Below are 17,988 nucleotides of genomic sequence, written 5' to 3'. Positions count from 1 at the left end.
CCTGGGCGGCCCATCTCGGCAGCCCGAGTTCTGCCACTTCCAGCCAAGCGACCTTGGTTTGCGAGACTTCCTAGAGACCAGTTTCCTCTTTTGGGAAAATAAGAGTGGCCGAAGCTACCGTGCTGGGATGGGGCGCATCGGGGCAAGAGACTGCAGCCAAACAGAGAAGAGACCGTCTCGGGCCTCTCGGCCACTGGGCTCGCACGGCCGTTCGCTCGGGACAAGACCGTGGTCCCGCTCCGCGGCGGCAACCCTCCGCAAGGCCCTGGCTCGCGCGGGTTCTAAAATGAGGACAAAAGCCCGCCCGGATTTAGCGTGCGCGCGCCGCTGAGGCCAATGGGACGCCGGCGCGGGGTTGAGCGACGGGCTGGCGTAGCCAATGAACATGCGCCTTGTTGCGAGGTGGGCCCGGCCCCGGCATTATAAAGAGCGCCACGAGTCGGCATTGTCAGGCGGCGGCACCGCGCGGGCCCGAGCGAGCTGTGTTGATCGGTGGTCTGCGTGCGGCGCGGCGGCGGAGGAGGGGGACGCGAGGTCGCGGCAGCTCCGTCGGCGGACGGAGGCGAGGCCCGGCAGCGCGGGCGTGAGCGCAGCCGAGCCCGCGGCGCCTTCCCTGCGGGTGGGGACGAGCGGGCCCCGCGGCGTCATCGGCGCGAGGTGAGCGGCCGGGCCCGCGGGCGGCGGGCGGGGAGCTGGGTGGGAGCCGCGCGGCCCTGACGCGCCGTGGTCGCTCGTTGCAGGAGCCGCCGCGCCCCGGCCTAGCATGTCGGAAGCAGGTGAGGAGCAGCCCATGGAGACCACGGGCGCCACCGAGAACGGACACGAGGCCGCCCCCGAAGGCGAGTCGCCGGCGGGGGCGGGCACCGGGGCCGCGGCGGGCGCCGGAGGCGGGAGCGCGGCGCCCCCGGCCGGCAACCAGAACGGCGCCGAGGGCGACCAGATCAACGCCAGCAAGAACGAGGAGGACGCGGGGTAGGTGCGGCCGCGGGCCGACCGGGGCGCCGCCTTTGTTCCGGGGCCGCCTTTTGTTGGCGCCACGCGGCGGGGGGAGGGGCGGGCGGGAGGCCGGGGCCTGCTCGCGGCCCGCCGCCCGGCCCCGCTGCGCCCGCCGCGCCGCCGCTCGCGCCGGAGTTTGCAGGAGTTTGTTGGGTCGACTTTGGCGCCGCCCGGGGGCCGCTCGCGCGGGGCTGGGGGCGGGCGGCCCGAAGGCGGGGGGGATAGTGCCCTCGGACCCGGACCCGGGGCCGAGGCGGCCTCGGGCTCCGCGGGGCTGCGTGGGCGGAGTTGGCGCGCGCCCCGGCGGCGGCCTCCCTCCCCCACCCCGCGGAGGGCGGAGTCACGGTCTGAACGCGGTCTCCGGCCCCCGGAAGCCTCGAGTTCCTTGAGGGCGAGTTCTTGAGGGTGGGGAGGACGGGCAGGGACGGCAGCCTTTTGGTACTTGCTTGGTAGTCAGAAGACTTCCAGTTATGAGTGTTTCGGGGGCTTCTAGCCCAGGCTAAGAGTGCTCTTCTTTGCCCAGTCTGGGGCTGCTCCGTTAGGGTCAAGGTTGTTTGGGAGGGTAGTGAAGATTTGTTAGTACATTCCAAGGGCAGTACCCTCCCTTGGGGACATTAAGGGTACATCTTTGACCGGATGGCCACCTTGTTTACAACCCTTACAGTGAAGGTTCTGTCAGGGCCAGCCCTTCTAAAATCACAAGGCTTCTTGTAAGACTTGTTGGCACGTGTCTTTACCATTTCAGAAAAATGTTCGTTGGTGGCCTGAGCTGGGATACCAGCAAAAAGGACCTAAAGGATTATTTTACCAAATTTGGAGAGGTCGTTGACTGTACAATAAAAATGGACCCCAACACTGGCCGGTCAAGAGGGTTTGGGTTTATCCTCTTCAAAGATGCAGCCAGTGTGGAGAAGGTAAGCTTCGTATTTGATGTCAACGCTCTTAAGTGTATCTAAGAGGATATCATTCTTAGAGTGTGATTAGTTTGTGTGTGCTGTAAGTGGTTGAGGGCTTTGGCAACAGCAGAGGTGAGGAACTTTCTTGTTTTTGAAGGAATTAAAAATGCAGATTAGGTAGAGTGATGGGTATGGACTAGAGTGGTCCAGGAAGATTATAGCTGGTGTTTATTATGTTTTTATGCCTACTCTGGACATTGCTGAAGCAGATGCTTTATTGTGGGGATTAGAAAACAGTCCAGGGTTGCTATGAAATAAGGCATTATTTTAGGCCCAATTTGCAGAAAACAGACTCAGAGGTTTAAGTAGAAGAGCTCACAGCTAGAAAGGGGTGGATTCCAACCTACACTCTAGATACTGCTGCTTTACTCCTGAAAGAGACCGGCTTTACACCGAGACTGGGCAGGGAAGGTGATGGAGGGTAGCTATATTTGAAGTTTGGAGAAGTTGAGTTGGTAAGTCAGGTTCGGCGTAGAGTTTGGAGGGGACATACACATTTTGTGTACCAGTGTTGGGGTCTTTGTGTCTTAAAGAGAAGGGCCTTGTTCAGGGTCATGCTGCTGAGTTAGAACCTAATGTCCTTCTGTTGGGACAGGTCCTAGACCAGAAGGAACACAGACTGGATGGCCGTGTCATTGACCCCAAAAAGGCAATGGCCATGAAGAAGGACCCGGTAAAGAAAATTTTTGTGGGGGGTCTGAATCCTGAAGCCACTGAGGAGAAGATCAGAGAATACTTTGGCGAGTTTGGGGAGGTGAGTGTGTCACTCAAGGAGCTGTCTGCTGGTTGCCCTGAGGTTGTGGTCTTCCGGGTTCTTGGCAGCCTTGGCTGGCTCTAGCCGTCCTCAGCAAGGCTTCTTGTTCATTCTGGCCTTTGTGGGTCTTTTCTCCTGGGAGTTCCCTATGGGTCCTGGGGTGGGAAGAGGCGTTGGTTCTGAGCTTTGTGTATGTTTACAGATTGAGGCCATTGAGCTTCCAATGGATCCAAAAACGAACAAAAGACGAGGCTTTGTTTTCATCACCTTCAAAGAAGAGGAACCTGTGAAGAAGGTTCTGGAGAAAAAGTTCCACACCATCAGTGGAAGTAAGGTAAGGTGTCACGAGCTCTGTATCTGGCCACCTGCTGGCGAATTGGCTTTTACAGGTGTGGGTTAGGAGGTGGACTCTCTAGGGCAGTCTGACCCGACTGTTTTTCTGTAGCGTCTGCTTTCCTGATTGGGGCAGATGGTCCTGCCCTTCAGGGGGTTCCTAGGCCGGTAGAATTGGCAGAAACACAGGATGTGTGGGAGGAAGGAGAAAGGGTGGTTTTTGTGGGGTAGAGGGTGTTGAGTAGCCCCTTTGATTTCTGATTGAAAGCTAGAGGTCAAGGTGTTCTGAATGTAGTCTGAGGTGAATAGGGCCTGTAGTTAAGGTCTCAGAAGATTCTAGAACTTCTGTCATCTAGCAGTTCCCTGTGAAGTCTTTTCCTGCTCTGGAGCTTATTATCTCCTGTCTCGCCACAAACAGATCTTTGTTCACTTCCACCCCCTTTGGATGCTGGTTTAGTGAACTCCCACCCCAGGTGAAGATTCTTTCCAAAGCTCCCAGGGTTTCAGTGCGCTGGCATCCATGGCCAGTTTTACCTTAAATGAGCTCAGTGCTGTGCAGGGAGAACTGCAACCCTTTCCTTTGAACTCTGGTCAGGCCAGAGGTAGTTTGTCTCAGGTATTCTCCAGGTGGCTTAGGAGGCAGTTGAGGGTGTGGCCTGCTGTGGCTGGGTGTGGCAGGCCCTGAGCCACAGGAGCAGCCAGATAAGGTGGGACGGTCGGGTGGGGCTTCTGGAAGTCTTAATCTTGGCTGGGAGTTAACTGGATTCAGGATTGGGCCCTTAAATGATGTTGAATCCTAGGAGCAGTTGGGTAAGAGCTCGCTCATTCATTGTTCCTCCGGTGGACAATGAATGACACAGAGGTCTTTTTTTTCTGTGTCTTAATTGTGAACTGGATAGGAAGTGTCTGTAAGGTAGTAAATTATAACTGGTAGTGGGTTTTGAAATAAATGTACTTGGCATTTTAATTAAACAGAAGACATCAGATGGCATCATTTGAGGGGGTAGCTTGTTAATTTTTTTGAGTTTTGAGGGAGAGTATGCTTGTATGGTGACACATTATATGTTTTTTTTTCTTGGTCCTAATTAGGGAGGTATATGTGCCCAGGTATTTTCTTTAAAAAGTAAACTCCTGATTTAATTAGGAGCACGGGGAGGTCCTGGACTCTCATAGCACACACAGTGGGCAAATTTTTGAGCAAAAAAAAAGGATTCTTTGCGTCCTAAGGGGACACAGATTCCTGGCCCTTCTTGACAATAGGCCAGTGGTTGGGGGAAGGTGGGGGTGGAGCCGTAGGGCCTCAGGGAAGCCTTGTCCTGAGCTTCAGTGGTTTTCATCCTCCAAGCTGAAGGTCACCACCTCAGTGTATTTGAGTGGGATGCTTCGTTTCTTCTGTAAGAAAAAAAAATTGAAAAAGGTGGTTTGTTTCTTTTTTTTTTTTGTTTCTCCTATAAGGCTTCTTATTTGGGAAGCCACCTCTTATCCTCCCTTGCCCAGTAGGACCAGGCTGGCATCAGACTTGACCCTTGATGTGGGATCTTGCTACACTGGGTTGGCATTGGCCTCGCTGTCCATCCTCCCAGTTAGACACAGAGCTGCCCCTGAGCAGCCATCAGCAGGCCTGGGGTTGTATCTGTCATCCCCAGTAAGTTCTCTGGGGAAAGGTTTCAGCCAAAAAGACCCTAGTAAGTTCTGGTCTATCTAGATTTTAGTTGTGGTCCTGAGAGTTTCTAGCCTACACGTGGCTTCTGACTTGAGCATATTTTGTTTTGGGGCAGGTGGTTGCAGGTGGCTATCTGAATGTTTGTCAGCAAAGGTCTTTGTCCACAGTCCCTGCCCGGAGTTTGTCATGGTGGCCTGACCCATTGTCTTCTCTGCTTTCAGTGTGAAATCAAGGTGGCCCAGCCCAAAGAGGTGTATCAGCAGCAGCAGTATGGCTCTGGGGGCCGCGGGAACCGCAACCGAGGGAACCGAGGCAGTGGCGGTGGTGGCGGAAGCGGAGGTAAGTGGAACCTGGATGAAGAAGGGTCCCTGCCTGTGTGGAGCTTCCGTGCCTATCTCAGGGCTCACCCTGGCTTCCGGGGCATGGTGCGCCGGGGGCGAGTCACATCGGCTCTGCTGCTGCTTGGAATGGAAGAGCCTGGCTTTCTCATGGCCTGGGGTCCCAGGGCAGAGGGGCGATTGCGTTGCATTTGGAGGGGTGGGGGGCACAGGGTGCGCTTGTCTCCACGGCTGTCCCGAGTCTTGGTACACCCGTGGGTGGGCGGGCAGAAGGTAGGGCAGGGCTGTGCCAGGCGCTTTACCTCCTTCTGTCCAGGCCCCTCTGACTCCAAAGCCTGAACTTCATCCTTTTTAAGGCCGAGCTGCCGGGGAGGGTGGGGGTGAGGAGAGGGAGATCGAGTGAGAGTGAGCTCCTGTCTCTTTTGCCCTGAGTGAAGTCAGTGTTCAGTCCTATCCCGGCCTGCAGCTCACAGGCTCGGGTCACAGATGCAGGGCCGGGCCTGGGGCCCTCCACACTGGGACGGCAGTCCCTTGGCTTCTATCTCCCGAGTTGCCATTAGCAGCCCCGCCACCCAAAGGGCAGGATTTCCTCCATCCTAGCTCCTGCGTGTGCTAAATGGTCCACGGGCCCCTGTGCCCGCTCCCCCCACAGGTCAGAGTCAGAGTTGGAATCAGGGCTACGGCAACTACTGGAACCAGGGCTACGGCTACCAGCAGGGCTACGGGCCCGGCTATGGCGGCTACGACTACTCGCCCTATGGCTATTACGGCTACGGCCCCGGCTACGACTACAGTAAGTAGGAGAGAGGGAGGCCCCGTCTGCTCACCCACCCTGGGAGGCAGGACAGACAGCTCAGGGGCCACTGGCAGCAGGGGCTTTGGAGTCGGACAGGCTGGGCTGTGTGTGGTCCGGCTCGGCCACTGGAGCTCCCCGGTTTTGAGCTCTTGAGCTTCTGGGCCTCAGGAAGGTGGGGCACGGACAGACCCCTGCCGGACGGGGCTGTAGGCTCCGGCGAGGATGCATGTCAAGCGCCTGGCACAGGGGTAAACGCTCAGTAAGTCGTAGCTGCTATCGTTGTTGTTCTTGTCCCTAGGTCAGGGTAGTACAAATTACGGGAAGAGCCAGCGACGCGGTGGCCATCAGAATAACTACAAGCCGTACTGAGGCTTCGGCAGGATGCCCGACCGATCGCACACGCTTTGTTTGGATATTGAGTGAACACAATTATGTACCAAATTTAACTTGGCATACTTTCTATGGCCTGTCCCATGTGCATCTTATTTAAAATTTCCCCCCTGGAAATCACTCTCCTGTTGACTACTTCCAGAGCTCTAGTTGTTGTAGGCAGCGTGTGGGGTCTCTGAGGCCAGAGCGGCATTATGGGCTGATTTTATTCCCGGGTTACCCAGAGCCAGATTGGAGGGTCTGCTTCCTGCTGCCGCTCTGCAGCCTGGACCTGTGGACCCTGGTTGTAAAGAGTAAACTGTATCTTAGGAAACCAGTGTCACCTTTTTTTCACCTTTTAATTTTATATTATTTGTGTCATACATTTCCTGTTAATGGAAGTGTTAATTTTACTGTACTTTTTGGTACCTTTTGGGAATCTAATGTATTGTAAGGTATTTTACACGTGTCCTGATTTTGCCACGACCTGGATATTGAAGCTATCCAAGCTTTTGAAATAAAAATTTAAAAACCCCCAAAGCCTGGGTGAGTGTGGGGTGTGCTGTGGAGGAGAGCGGGGAAGGGCCAGGTGCTCCTGAGCCTTCGAAGCTCCAGTACCCTCCGTGACCTAACAGCAGTCCTGTCCGGCACGGCCATATCCTGTCAGCCACAGGGTACTGCTGCTCAGCTGCTTTTAATGATCTGGCCCTGCCCTTCTAGAAAAAAGTTCAGTGATTCAGAGTGAAGGCAGCTGTTCAAGGGGGTGAAGGTGGTACAGTGAAGGATGCCCCAGCGCAGCAGGACGTTGGGGCACCTTCAGACATCTCTCCTTACCCTGCCAATGAAAATAGGATCCCGTCTCCCAGTGAGGACAGTATGGTCCCGTAGACCAAGGCAGTGTCATAGGAGCTGGCTCGATTTGGACACGAGGGGCCCCTCCTGGGTGGTGTAGTACAGCCCACCCTGCCCTGGCAGAGCCTGTCTGCTGCCTGGATTGGGATGCCCAATCAGGCTGGTTGTTAAGGCCTGAGACTAGCTGGCTGCAATAGGCGGCAGTGGGCTAGGGCCCTAGATGGATGAAGCCTGGTAAAAAAGAATTTTGTTTTCCATCACTTCTAGAAGGAACTGGCTACTTCTAGGAGGAAAGTGCTACTCTTGCTTTCTCATGTCAGCTATCAAATGCAACTATTGGAGATTTTTCTGGCAGGGTGTCTGGAAAGGGCCCATTGTTTCAAGCCTATCTGGAGGAAGGGAACATCACTTGGAACAAAATGTTAAGAGAAAGCTTTGGCTTTCTGAGTGAAGGAGCCACCGCTGATGGCAAGGAACCCAGGTGTGGGTCTCGAGAAGCAAGGCCCATTCACCCAGAGAAGAACACCACTCCACAGGGCTGCCTCAGGGCTGGAGCCGCAGTGTCTCACAACTTCTCACCTTTTCTTCCATGTCTGAAAAACATCACAAAGGCACCCAAACAAGTTAACCTTTCTCTAGTGTCCAAGCTTCTTGGTTGATATGCTGGACATCGAGCCCACCAGCCTGTCTGGCCCCTTGCCCCATGTGCATGGGCCACCAAGCCATGTTTCCTGAGACTTGAGGCTCAACTGCAGCGCCCCCTACACACAAAAGCTAAGCTAGCTAGTCAGCCTCTCCTCCCCTGGGCTCCCCACGAATACACTCCCTACGGCGGGTCCCACACCACCTCCAGTTGTGTCTGCTGGGGGAGGTGAGGGGCCACCTGCGGGGCTGCTTTCATGTCTACCAGGAGATGGGATCTTGCCTACTTTGCCCACTCCTGCTCCTCCCAGACCTACACACGCAGCACTGCCTTAGTGCATTCTAGATTGCTTTGTAAGTGCACTTAGGGGACATCCTGGACTGACCTTGATGTTCCTGTGGGATTGGGAATGTGGAGAGGAATCTCCTTTTGCATTTAATCAGTCCTGGCTACAAATCTCATTCCAATAGCTCTGCAGCTGAGGGTCCCCTAGCCTTCAAGTAAGGCACGAAGTTCCTGCCATCTACCTTTCCATAGTTTTACTGACCCATGGTGGGGTTTTCCGTTGTAGTTAGCTTGTCCCGTGTCTGCATGAGTGCCACCCTGGCAGGATGGTGAGTACCCTAGTTCCTGCCTACTTGGTGCTCAGGAAGGCCCTCTAGGCACAGCCAGGGAAAGGGGTGGCTTGGGTTCCCGGGACCCCTCCACACCTCAGCTCCTTGTTCCCTCCGTCTCTTCAAAGACTCCTGGCTTGCTGTTGAGCCCCTTTCCTGGGCAGGCTGGAATGTCCTGGCTATTGGCTGCAGGTTGAGCTCTAGAGACCCTCCTTGGGCTCCCAGCTTACTTGTCAGGATGGCATCCATCTTGGCCACCACATGTCGTGCATTGTCCACACTGAAGCACATCGGGGGTTTAAACTTGAGGACGTTCCTCCCTGGGCCATCAGTGCTCAGCAAAATGTAGTTCTCCTTCATCCTGTGAGGACAGGATATGGCAGAGCCTTCTCTCCCGGGTTCCAGCCACACTACCCTTGGAGCCCCACCACAGGTGGGTTCCCACCAGGACACAGGACTGGCTGCCTCTTCCCAAACACCTACCTGCCCACCCTTTGTAGCCCAGCATGAACAGCTCCTACCTAGGGTGCCCTGCACCTGTTCCTGAGTCTGCTGCCTCCCCCACCCAGGGCAGGGGCCTCACCTTGTCTGTCCCGGAGTTCCTGTCTAAGCCAAGACTATCACAGCTATGATGTAGACAGCAAGAATCCTTGCACTTACTGGTGTTACAAACTGGTACAGTGAACCCGACATACTCCCTTACCTGGCTTCGTAATTTCCCTGCCAACCTTGTTTCTGTTTTCTTCCCGTAAGTAATCTTGAAATCCCAGAGGACTATGCAGTTTTAATTTTCCATTTCTTTTTAGGGAGATGACTTCACCCTTAGTTTTACCAGTTTCTAAGAACCTTCATATCTCACATGTACAGCTTTTAAACTAGGAAGGTGATTTGGCCAGAAAGACTGAGCTGATGGTTATTTCACATTCTCTGACCCCCACTTCCATTCTTTTTTTTATTCCTTTTGTTATTTTCAAGTCTTGCCAGGAACAGACTGTGTCCTCAGTCTGCCTTCTGGCTCCTTTCTTCCATACGTTCTTCCTGGCATGGACTATGGTTGTACTAGAAAGAACAAGGTCCATACTTCACATCTGGCTGTGCCACCTACAAGCAGGCCAACTGTGGGTACACCACCTGCCCCTGGTTCCAGTTTTCTCCCTGAACTGGAGAACTTGCGTGAGGTGGAAGAAGTCAGGCCTGGCTCCAGGTCTGGCTCCCTCCTCCCACAGCTTCTGGGTTCTGAGGCTCCGTGGGGGGAGGGGGAAAAGGAGGTGTGGTGGGTGAACTGGTGGGTGTGCCCAGCCAGCAGAGGCGGCGGGACCGGGACCCCCCAAGAAAGGGGGTTAGTCTCAAAATCTGGAGGAGGAGAACATTTTTACATCATTAATGTTCGTGGGTTATCAAAATCGAACGATGCACATTTCACACTGAATAGGGACACACCAGAAGGGTTTCTCAAGGTGGGGGAAAGGGGTAGGAGTAGGGAAGGGTGATAGAAAGGGAGTAGCAAGGGGAAGGGTCCCAAGGCTCGGGTCCTGGATAGGATCAAGTGCGGGAACATGCAGATGGGCTGGGGTGGGGGACTTGGGAGTCCGGAGATGCTCGGTCACCCAGATGCCTTGCACCTGTCCATCTCAAACCCACTGCTCCGGGGGACAGGGAGCCTTGAGTCTGCTTCTGCCTCAGTCCCTGATGTGGCTCTGGAGAAGCTTCTTCCCCTCCGGCAGCCCAGGTCTGAGAAGTGTGGCTTTTGGGCCCTGTGGCTTTGGCATTCTAGGCTGGGAATGGCCTGCACCCATCTGAAGCTTTTGCAGCCACACACGGGCCACAGAGCTGATGCAGCTGCTTTCCCTGGCTGGAGAGCCAGGGGGCGCACAGATGGGTGGCCCATTCCCTGCTCAGGCCCAGATGCCCACTCTGTGCCTGGGAACACGGTGACAACAGAAGTGAGAGGGAGGCTCTTGGTCAGGGCCTTAGACGCTGCAAAGGTAACTCGTCTGAAGAAAAAAATACCTGGACACCACGTAATTGGCCTCTTCAGTTGCTGGTGTCCTGGTTGCCTCGTCTTTGATCAGGTCCACACCGATGAAGAGCCCAGTGCCCCTGGAGCAGAAAGACAATGTTTTAGGAGGCCAGGCCCAAGGGACCACGGTCCTGGGCCTCAGCCGAGCCCCTGTCAGCTCTGGGGCTGTTCCTCGGCCTCTTGGGGAGGCTAAGTGCCGTAGGGACTCTCAGAGGGTGGTGACCCAGTTCTAGGAAGTAACTGATGGGAGGGATCCCAGGGGTAACAGAGGAAAGGTTGGGGGTCTGAGCTAGTTTGATCCTGGTTTTCCCTTCCCTAGAAGCACCATTCTGGACAAGAGCACCTCTCAGTGCTTTAGTTCTGTGGAGCAGAGAGAAAAATCCCGCCCCCCAACCCCAACCCGGGTGGTTAGGTGATACAAGAACCCCCCCACTTGGCCCCTAGCAGCTGCCCTGAGCCTCACCTGACGTCCCCGATGATGGGATGTTTGGCTTTCTGCTGTCTGAGGAGCTCCATCAGGAAGCTGCCCACGGAGGCGGCGTGGGCCTGCAGCTGTTCCTTCTCTAGGACGTCCAGGACGGCCAGGCCCACGGCGCAGGACACCGGGCTGCCTCCAAACTGAGCCGGGGCACAAAGGGCGTGTCAGATGCTCAGGAAAGTGGGCTGTGCCTCAGGGAGCATGAGGGCAGAACTGCCACCCACGTTCCAAGGGCCGCGATGAGCACAGGCCCGAACCCCTCAGAATTCAGGGGACTCGGGCACATGGGGTTCTCCTGAAGCCCCCGTGGGCTGTCCTGCCTTTCCAGGTGCTGATGTGACTGTAACTCAGGTAAGGCACCCTCAGGGGTACAGGAGGAGCCCCAAGAGGCAGAATCAGAGGAGAGGAGTGGTCATTCCCACAGAGCTGGTTTTTGTCAAGAGGCTTTAGGGCCCCATCTCCCAGGTCAGGGCCAGACCCAGAGCATTGGACTCATTCCCATCACCTCCTTCAGAGAGGGTCAAGAGCACCATGCTGGAGCCACACCCAGGAAAAGCCACTCTGTCATTTGGCTCAGTGCTCTGTTGTTTGACAGATTTTAGGGTGCAGACCATAAGTCAGCGGACCGTAAGCCACATGTGGCCTGAGGATTTGTGTGTGGCTTGCATGGCATCAAAAGCTTTGAATTAGGTGCTAATGGTAAATATGTATTCTTGACTTAAACCTGGCCTGTCTACACAGGAACTGGCTGTCTGTCCCCTTTGGGCACCCTGACTGCTTGGACTCTCTTCCTCTGCCTGGCTTTGCAGGTGTCTGAGTGGGGACCTGTGTTAACAGAAAGTTAGGAGTAAGGTTGTCTCTTGCGGACTATTTTTTTTTTTTTAAACATACTTAAAAAGAAAACTATTGAGCTATAGTGTATATACAACAAACTGCATATATTTCCAGCGTATATAGTTCAGTGCAATTTGACAAGTATATAGACCTGTGGAGCCTCCACCACAACGCAGATACCAAATGTTTCCACCACCCCCTGAAAGTTCCTTGTGTCCCTCCACTACTGGCCCAGGCAACCACTTGCTGTCAGTACAGTTTTGCCTTTTCCAGAATGTATGAATGAAATTGCAGAGGATGTTCCCTTCTGTGCCTGGCCGCTTCTGCACAACATGGTTTTGAAAATTTCCTGTCTTATGTGGATCAGTAGTTCATTTTATTGGTGCTAGTATTCCACGATATGGATGTTGCCATTTGTCTGTGCAATCTCCCGTTAATGGCCCCTTGCGTTATTTCTTGATTTTTTTGGCTATTACGAATAAAACCGTTGAGAACATTTCTAACAAGCCTTCGTGCAAACGTATGTTCTCATTTCTCTTAGGAGTGGAGCTGCTGGGTTGTACGATCAATGTGTGTTGAGCTTTATAAAAAAAACTGTTAAGACTCTTCCGAAGTAGTTGTCCTATCACATTCCCATCATTTGTCTACAAAATTCCAGGCGCTCCCATCCTCAAAAAGGCTTGGAATTTTTTTCTAATGGGTGTGTAATGGTGTCTTGCTAGATCATCTTCAAAATCTGTGAGCAGAGCCCCATGCTTGAGAGCATAAGAAGCTTCCTAGGTGAGTCTGCCATGAGGCGGATTTCTGATCCGTCCAAAACAAATTATGTGTGGAACGGACACAGGGGATGGACCAAGGCTACTTACTGTATAGTATTATAAACCATGAACTTGTTAAAAGGTGGAGTGTATGTATTATAGCATCTTTTGTTTGGAACCATGACCTGGCCAAGATGCTGAACTGGCACAAATAGACAGGTTGACCTGTGGCCCCAAGATCACTCCAGAGGAGCAACAGAAGATGAACAAGGGGCGCCTGAGTGGTTAAGTCTCCGACTGATTGTGGCTCAGGTCAGGATCCCACGGTTTGTGAGATGGAACTCCGCGTCGGGCTCTGTGCTAACAGCGCAGAGCCTGCTTGGGATTCTTCCTCTGTCCATACCCCACATGTGCACACATATGCACGTGCTCTCTCAAACATTTATTTAATTTATTTATTTAACATTTATTTATTTTTGAGACAGAGACAGCATGAACGGGGAGGGTCAGAGAGAGAGGGAGACACAGAATCGGAAGCAGGCTCCAGGCTCTGAGCCATAAGCCCAGAGCCCGACGTGGGGCTCGAACTCACGGACCGTGAGATCGTGACCTGAGCTGAAGTCGGACGCTTAACCGACTGAGCCACCCAGGCGCCCCTCAAAATAAACATTAAAAAAAAAAAAAAAAATGAACAAGTTCTGACATAGTCCTGGAGAATCTAGAAGGTCATGCATACACATAGGGATATGCTCATGCCCTGTGCCATTGCCTTTTCAGGAAAGACCTGAAAAGCTCTAAGCTCTCACCACTGGCTATCTTGAGGCCCCGCAGAAGGAGGAAGTGAAGGCTGAGACAGTTGTAGGCTGCATGGCTGAGTGTTGAAGTCCTGCCCTAACACACGCGGAACCATTTGTCAAAGGCTGAGAGATATTTAAGATATCTGTCCAATCATTAGATGATCACTAAGCCACCCAAGCAAAGACTAAAGAGGTCATGTGTGACACAGAATACAAACTTCACAGACTTAGTTCGGAAAAGGCATTACACAAACAGTAATAAAAAATACCAAATTATAAGGAGGGAAAGTGATTTCCAAAGTTGGTGGATTATTGTCCAGTTTTCAAAAGAAAATTATGAAACCTGCAAGGAAAGAAGAAAGCAGGATTCTTACATGGGGGTGAGGAACAATCAATAGAAACTGTCCCTGGGGAAGCCAAGATGGTGGCCTTCCTAGACAAACATATATGTTTTTAACTTTAATTTTAATTTACTTTATTATTTTTTGATGTTTATATTTAAGAGAGAGAGCGAGAGAACGAGCACAAACTGGGGAGGGGCAGAGAGAGACAGAGACAGAATCTGAAGCAGGCTCCAGGCTCTGAGCTGTCAGCACAGAACCTGATGCTGGGCTTGAACCCACAAGCCGTGAGATCAGGACCTGTGCCGAAGTCGGATGCTTAACCGACTGAGCCACCCAGGTGCCGCTAGACAAACTTTTTAAATCAGATGTTATGCATGTATGTTAAAAGTTGAAACCATACTGTAGGAACTAAAAAAGCAAAGCATGAAAATGACGTCTCACCAAATACAGAATATCATTAAAGAGAGAAATTTTTTTTTTAATTTTTTTTTTTTAACGTTTATTTTTGAGACAGAGAGAGACAGAGCATGAACGGGGGAGGGTCAGAGAGAGGGAGACACAGAATCTGAAACAGGCTCCAGGCTCTGAGCTGTCAGCAAAGAGCCCGACGCGGGGCTTGAACTCACGGACCGCGCGAGATCATGACCTGAGCTGAAGTCGGCCGCCTGACCGACTGAGCCACCCAGGCGCCCCTGACAAATTGTTTTTTAATGTTTATTTTTTGAGAGAGAGAGGGTGCAAGCAGGGGAGGGGCAGAGAGAGAGGGAGAAAGAGGATCCAAAGCGGGTTCCACACTGACAGCAGAGAGCCCAATGCAGGGCTGGAACTCATGCACTGTGAGATCAGGTCCTGAGCCGAAGTCAGGTGCTCAACTGACTGAGCCACCCAGGTGCCCCAAGAGACAGAAATTTCAAAAAAGAACTAAATGGGAAGGAATTATGGAGTTGAAAAGCACAGTAACTAACGAAAAATTCACCAGAGAGGCTCAACAGTAGATCTGGGCAAAGAGATGAAGGAATCAGCAGATTTGAAGATCTGTCAATTGAGATAGTCCTGTGTGAAAACCAGAATGAAACCGTGAACAGAGTTTCAGCAACCTGTGGGACACAATGACGCAAACCAGTATTTGCAAATGGGAGTCCCAGAAGGAGAGGAGGAGAGAGGGAAAGAGACACAAGGACAAGGAAAGTAGGAGAAATGGGTGAAGGTGGTCAAAAGGTGACAAATTTCTAGTTATAAAATGACTACATCATGGGGATGTAATGTGCAGCATGGTGACTGTAGTTAATGATGCCGTATCATATATTTGAAAGCTGCTAAGAGAGTAGATCTTAAAAGTTCTTATCATGGGGAAAAAAACATACCTGTGTGGTGATGGATGCTAACTGGACTTGTGGTCACTTCAGAATACAGACAAATAATTGAGTCATGTTGTATGAATCTAATATAATACCATATGCCAATTATAGCTCAATTAAAAAAAGAAGAATACTGAAAGCAAGAGAGAAATGACTCACCATATGCAAGAGATCCTCAACAAGATTAACAGCTGATTCCTCATCAGAAACCACAAAGGGCGGGGGCAGTGGGGTGACATATTGCAAGTAATGAAAGAAAAAGATTAGGGCACCCCAGTTGGATAAGCATCTGACTCTTGATTTCAGCTCAGGTCACGATCTCACGGTTTGTGAGATTGAGCCCCGTGTCTGGCTGTGTGCTGACAGTGTGGAGCCTGCTTGGGATCCTCCCTCTCCCTTTCTCTCTGCCCCTCCCCTGCTTGTGTGCTCTCTCTCAAAATACATATATAAACATTAAAGAAAATTTAAAAAATTAAAAACTATGTGTTAGAGAAACTGCATGTTTAAAAAACAAATAAAAATGAAAGGGGGAACGAAGACAATTCCAAATACTGAAAAAATGTGTCACTAGCAGATCTACTTTACAAAAAATACTAACGGTGTTTTTTCAGGTGAGATGAAAAGTGATCAGATAGTAACTCAAATTCACATGAAGAAATAAAGAGCACTGGTAAAGACAAAACAAGTGGGTTGAAAGCAAAAGTGTGGAGATGGCACACTAAACAGCAGAAGAGCTGGAGGAGCTGTACTAATAGAAGTAAAAGACTTGCAGATCAAAATTGTTCTTAGCAACATTGACAAGTAGTTCTTATGCCAAAAGAGTCCATCTATCCAAAGGACGTGACCGTTACAAACACATTTGTACTTAAAAACAGAGCCCCAAAATACACAAAGTAAGCACTGACAGAACTGAAAGGAGAAATATACAACTCAGTGACAACTGGAAAGTTCAGTCTCTCATTTTCAGTCATTGAGAGAACCCCCACAGAAGATCAACATGGAAACAAGATGTGAACAACACTATAAGCCAACTAGACCTAACAGACGCATACAGAGCGGAATAAACAGTCTTCTGTTTAGTGCATCAATAGGTCAAAGTCACAAGGACCCTTAAAAAATTTTTTTTAATGTTTATTTTTGAGAGAGCGAGCGAGTGGGGGAGGTGCAGAGAGGCACACAGAATCCGAAGCAGGCTCCAGGCTCCGAACTGTCAGCACAGAGCCCAACATGGGGCTCAAACTCACACACCGTGAGATCAGGACCTGAGCCGAAGTCGGGAGCTCAACTGACTGAGCCACCCAGGCGCCCCACAAGGGCATTTAAAAATACATATGAATGCCATGGTTTGTGAGATGGAGCCTGCATCAGAGTCTGTTTAGGATTATCTCTCTCCCTCTCTCTCTGCTCCTCCCCCCTCAAAATAAGTAAGTAAAACATTAAAAAAATAGAAAATAAAAATGCAGGTTAATGACAATGAAAACACAACATGCCAAAATTTACGGGATGCAGTGAAAGTAGTAATTACATGAAGATTTATGTCTGTAATTACATGTGTTAGAAAACAGATCTCGAATAATCTAATTCCCCCCCCAATAAGAAACTACACAAAAGAGCAATCAAAACCAAAAGCAAGCAGAAGGAAGGGAATCCTAAAGATTGGAGTGAAAATACATGGAAATAAAGAAAAACAACAGAAAAAAAAAACAAAATCAAAAGTTGGTTGAGAAGATAAATAAAATTGACCAACCTCAACTAGACTGCCAAAGATAAATACTCAAATGTCTAAAATTAGGAATGAGAGGACCCATCACTACCAATCTTAAAGAAGCAAAAAGGATTATAAGGGAAGAATATGAAAAAATGTATGTCAGTGAGCTAGACAGCGGAGATGAAATGCACAAATTCTTAAAAGATGAAAACTACTGACATCGACTCTAAAAGAAACAGAAAATGTAAGAGACATATAGCAAGTATGGGGACCTGGGTGGCTCAGTCGGTTAAGTGTCTGACTCTTGGTTTTGGCTCAGGTCATGATCTGATGGTTGTGAGATTGAGCCCTGCGTCAGGCTCTGCGCTCAGCGTGAAGCCTGCTTTAAGATTCTCTCTCTCCCTCTGTCCCTCCCCTGCTAGTGTGTGCTCCCTCCCTCTCTCTCTCTCTCAAGAAAGAAAAGACCTACAGCAAGTAAAAAGAAAAAATTAGTAATAAGTTCCCACAAACAACAGCCTAGAACCTGGGCACCTGGGGGCCTCGCACTAGCAGGCTTACAGCAATGCCAGCCAGGCAGGGGGCCAACTCCACCCGACAGTGTGCCCACAGGAGGTGCAGGCCTGCCACAACACAAGGGTGCATGTAGCCTATGCAGGGAACACCCATGGAGCACCTGGCTCTGGTGGCCAGGAGGAATTGCTCTTCTGGGCCCCAGAGGACATCTATGTAAGGCCACTCCTTCAAGATGGGGAGGTAATTGAACTACCTAATACATAGAAACAAATGCAGACAGGGGCACCTGGGTGGCTCAGTCGGTTGAGCGTCCGACTTCCGCTCAGGTCACCATCTCACACTCCGTGAGTTCGAGCCTCGCATCAGGCTCTGTGCTGACAGCTCAGAGCCTGGGGCCTGCTTCAGATTCTGTGTCTCCCCCTCTCTCTGCCCCTCCCCTGCTCATGCTCTGTCTCAAAAATAAGTAAAAACATTTAAAAAAAATTTAAAAAATGCAGACAGTCGTGCAAAATGGGACAGAGAAATATGTTTTAAATCAAAGAACAAGACAAAACCTGAGAAAAAGAACTAAATAAAATCAAGATAGCAATATACCCAATAAAGGGTTCAAAGTAATGGTCAGAAAGATGCTTACCAAACTTGGGGAGAAGAATGGATAAACACAGTGAGAACTTAAACCAAGAGACAGAAAATAAAAAAGCAATCAGAGCTGAAGAATACAATAAGGAAAAGGAAATACATACTAGAGGGAATAAACATAGACTAGATGATATGGAAGAATGGATCAGTGATCTGGAAGACGGTAGTGGGAACCACATAACTGGGACAGTAAAAAGAAACAAGAATTAAAAAACAAGATCATTT

At 51.0% G+C, this 17,988-nt stretch overlaps 2 protein-coding genes across 8 annotated transcripts in view; one reads left to right on the top strand and one right to left on the bottom strand.

Annotated features, from left to right (window-relative positions):
- The first annotated feature begins 451 nt into the window (after positions 1–451).
- Positions 452–6,740, top strand: HNRNPAB (heterogeneous nuclear ribonucleoprotein A/B). 2 transcript variants are annotated; one of them, XM_030316498.1, is made up of 8 exons: positions 452–657; positions 741–972; positions 1,742–1,910; positions 2,548–2,706; positions 2,909–3,040; positions 4,924–5,041; positions 5,693–5,833; positions 6,135–6,740. In XM_030316498.1, exons 2-8 carry the CDS (start codon positions 764–766, stop codon positions 6,203–6,205), a joined length of 999 nt encoding a protein of 332 aa, XP_030172358.1. In that variant the 5' UTR covers positions 452–657; positions 741–763; the 3' UTR covers positions 6,206–6,740. The 2 variants fall into 2 exon arrangements, with proteins under 2 accessions (XP_030172358.1, XP_030172367.1); XM_030316507.1 differs by lacking the exon at positions 5,693–5,833 and having other exon boundaries at positions 453–657.
- PHYKPL (5-phosphohydroxy-L-lysine phospho-lyase) overlaps positions 4,034–17,988 on the bottom strand; it is a 38,990-nt gene continuing 25,035 nt past the window's right edge. For 2 of the 6 annotated variants that reach the window (XM_030316487.2, XM_030316472.1), the window contains 4 exons: positions 10,798–10,952; positions 10,325–10,414; positions 8,545–8,675; positions 6,551–7,650 (listed from right to left, as the gene is read on the bottom strand). In XM_030316487.2, coding sequence (XP_030172347.1) covers positions 7,601–7,650; positions 8,545–8,675; positions 10,325–10,414; positions 10,798–10,952 — 426 coding nt within the window. In that variant the 3' untranslated portion in view covers positions 6,551–7,600. Of the gene's footprint in view, positions 4,432–6,550; positions 7,651–8,053; positions 8,676–10,324; positions 10,415–10,797; positions 10,953–17,988 lie in introns of those variants that run through there. The other 4 variants (XM_030316452.1, XM_030316460.1, XM_030316470.1 and 1 more) reach the window with 3 other exon arrangements.

The sequence above is a fragment of the Lynx canadensis genome, chromosome A1 (assembly GCF_007474595.2).
Source record: "Lynx canadensis isolate LIC74 chromosome A1, mLynCan4.pri.v2, whole genome shotgun sequence".
Taxonomy (NCBI): domain Eukaryota; kingdom Metazoa; phylum Chordata; class Mammalia; order Carnivora; family Felidae; genus Lynx; species Lynx canadensis.
This window is presented reverse-complemented; position numbering and strand designations above follow the sequence as displayed.

What these genes read in the sequence shown, in the direction of transcription:
- HNRNPAB (XM_030316498.1), top strand. Translation starts at nt 764, where the DNA reads ATGTCGGAAGCAGGTGAGGAGCAGCCCATGGAGACCACGGGCGCCACC. An exon ending in AAGAACGAGGAGGACGCGGG is followed by an intron (nt 973 to 1,741) that starts GTAGGTGCGGCC and finishes TTACCATTTCAG; the next exon opens with AAAAATGTTCGTTGGTGGCC. An exon ending in ACTTTGGCGAGTTTGGGGAG is followed by an intron (nt 2,707 to 2,908) that starts GTGAGTGTGTCA and finishes GTATGTTTACAG; the next exon opens with ATTGAGGCCATTGAGCTTCC.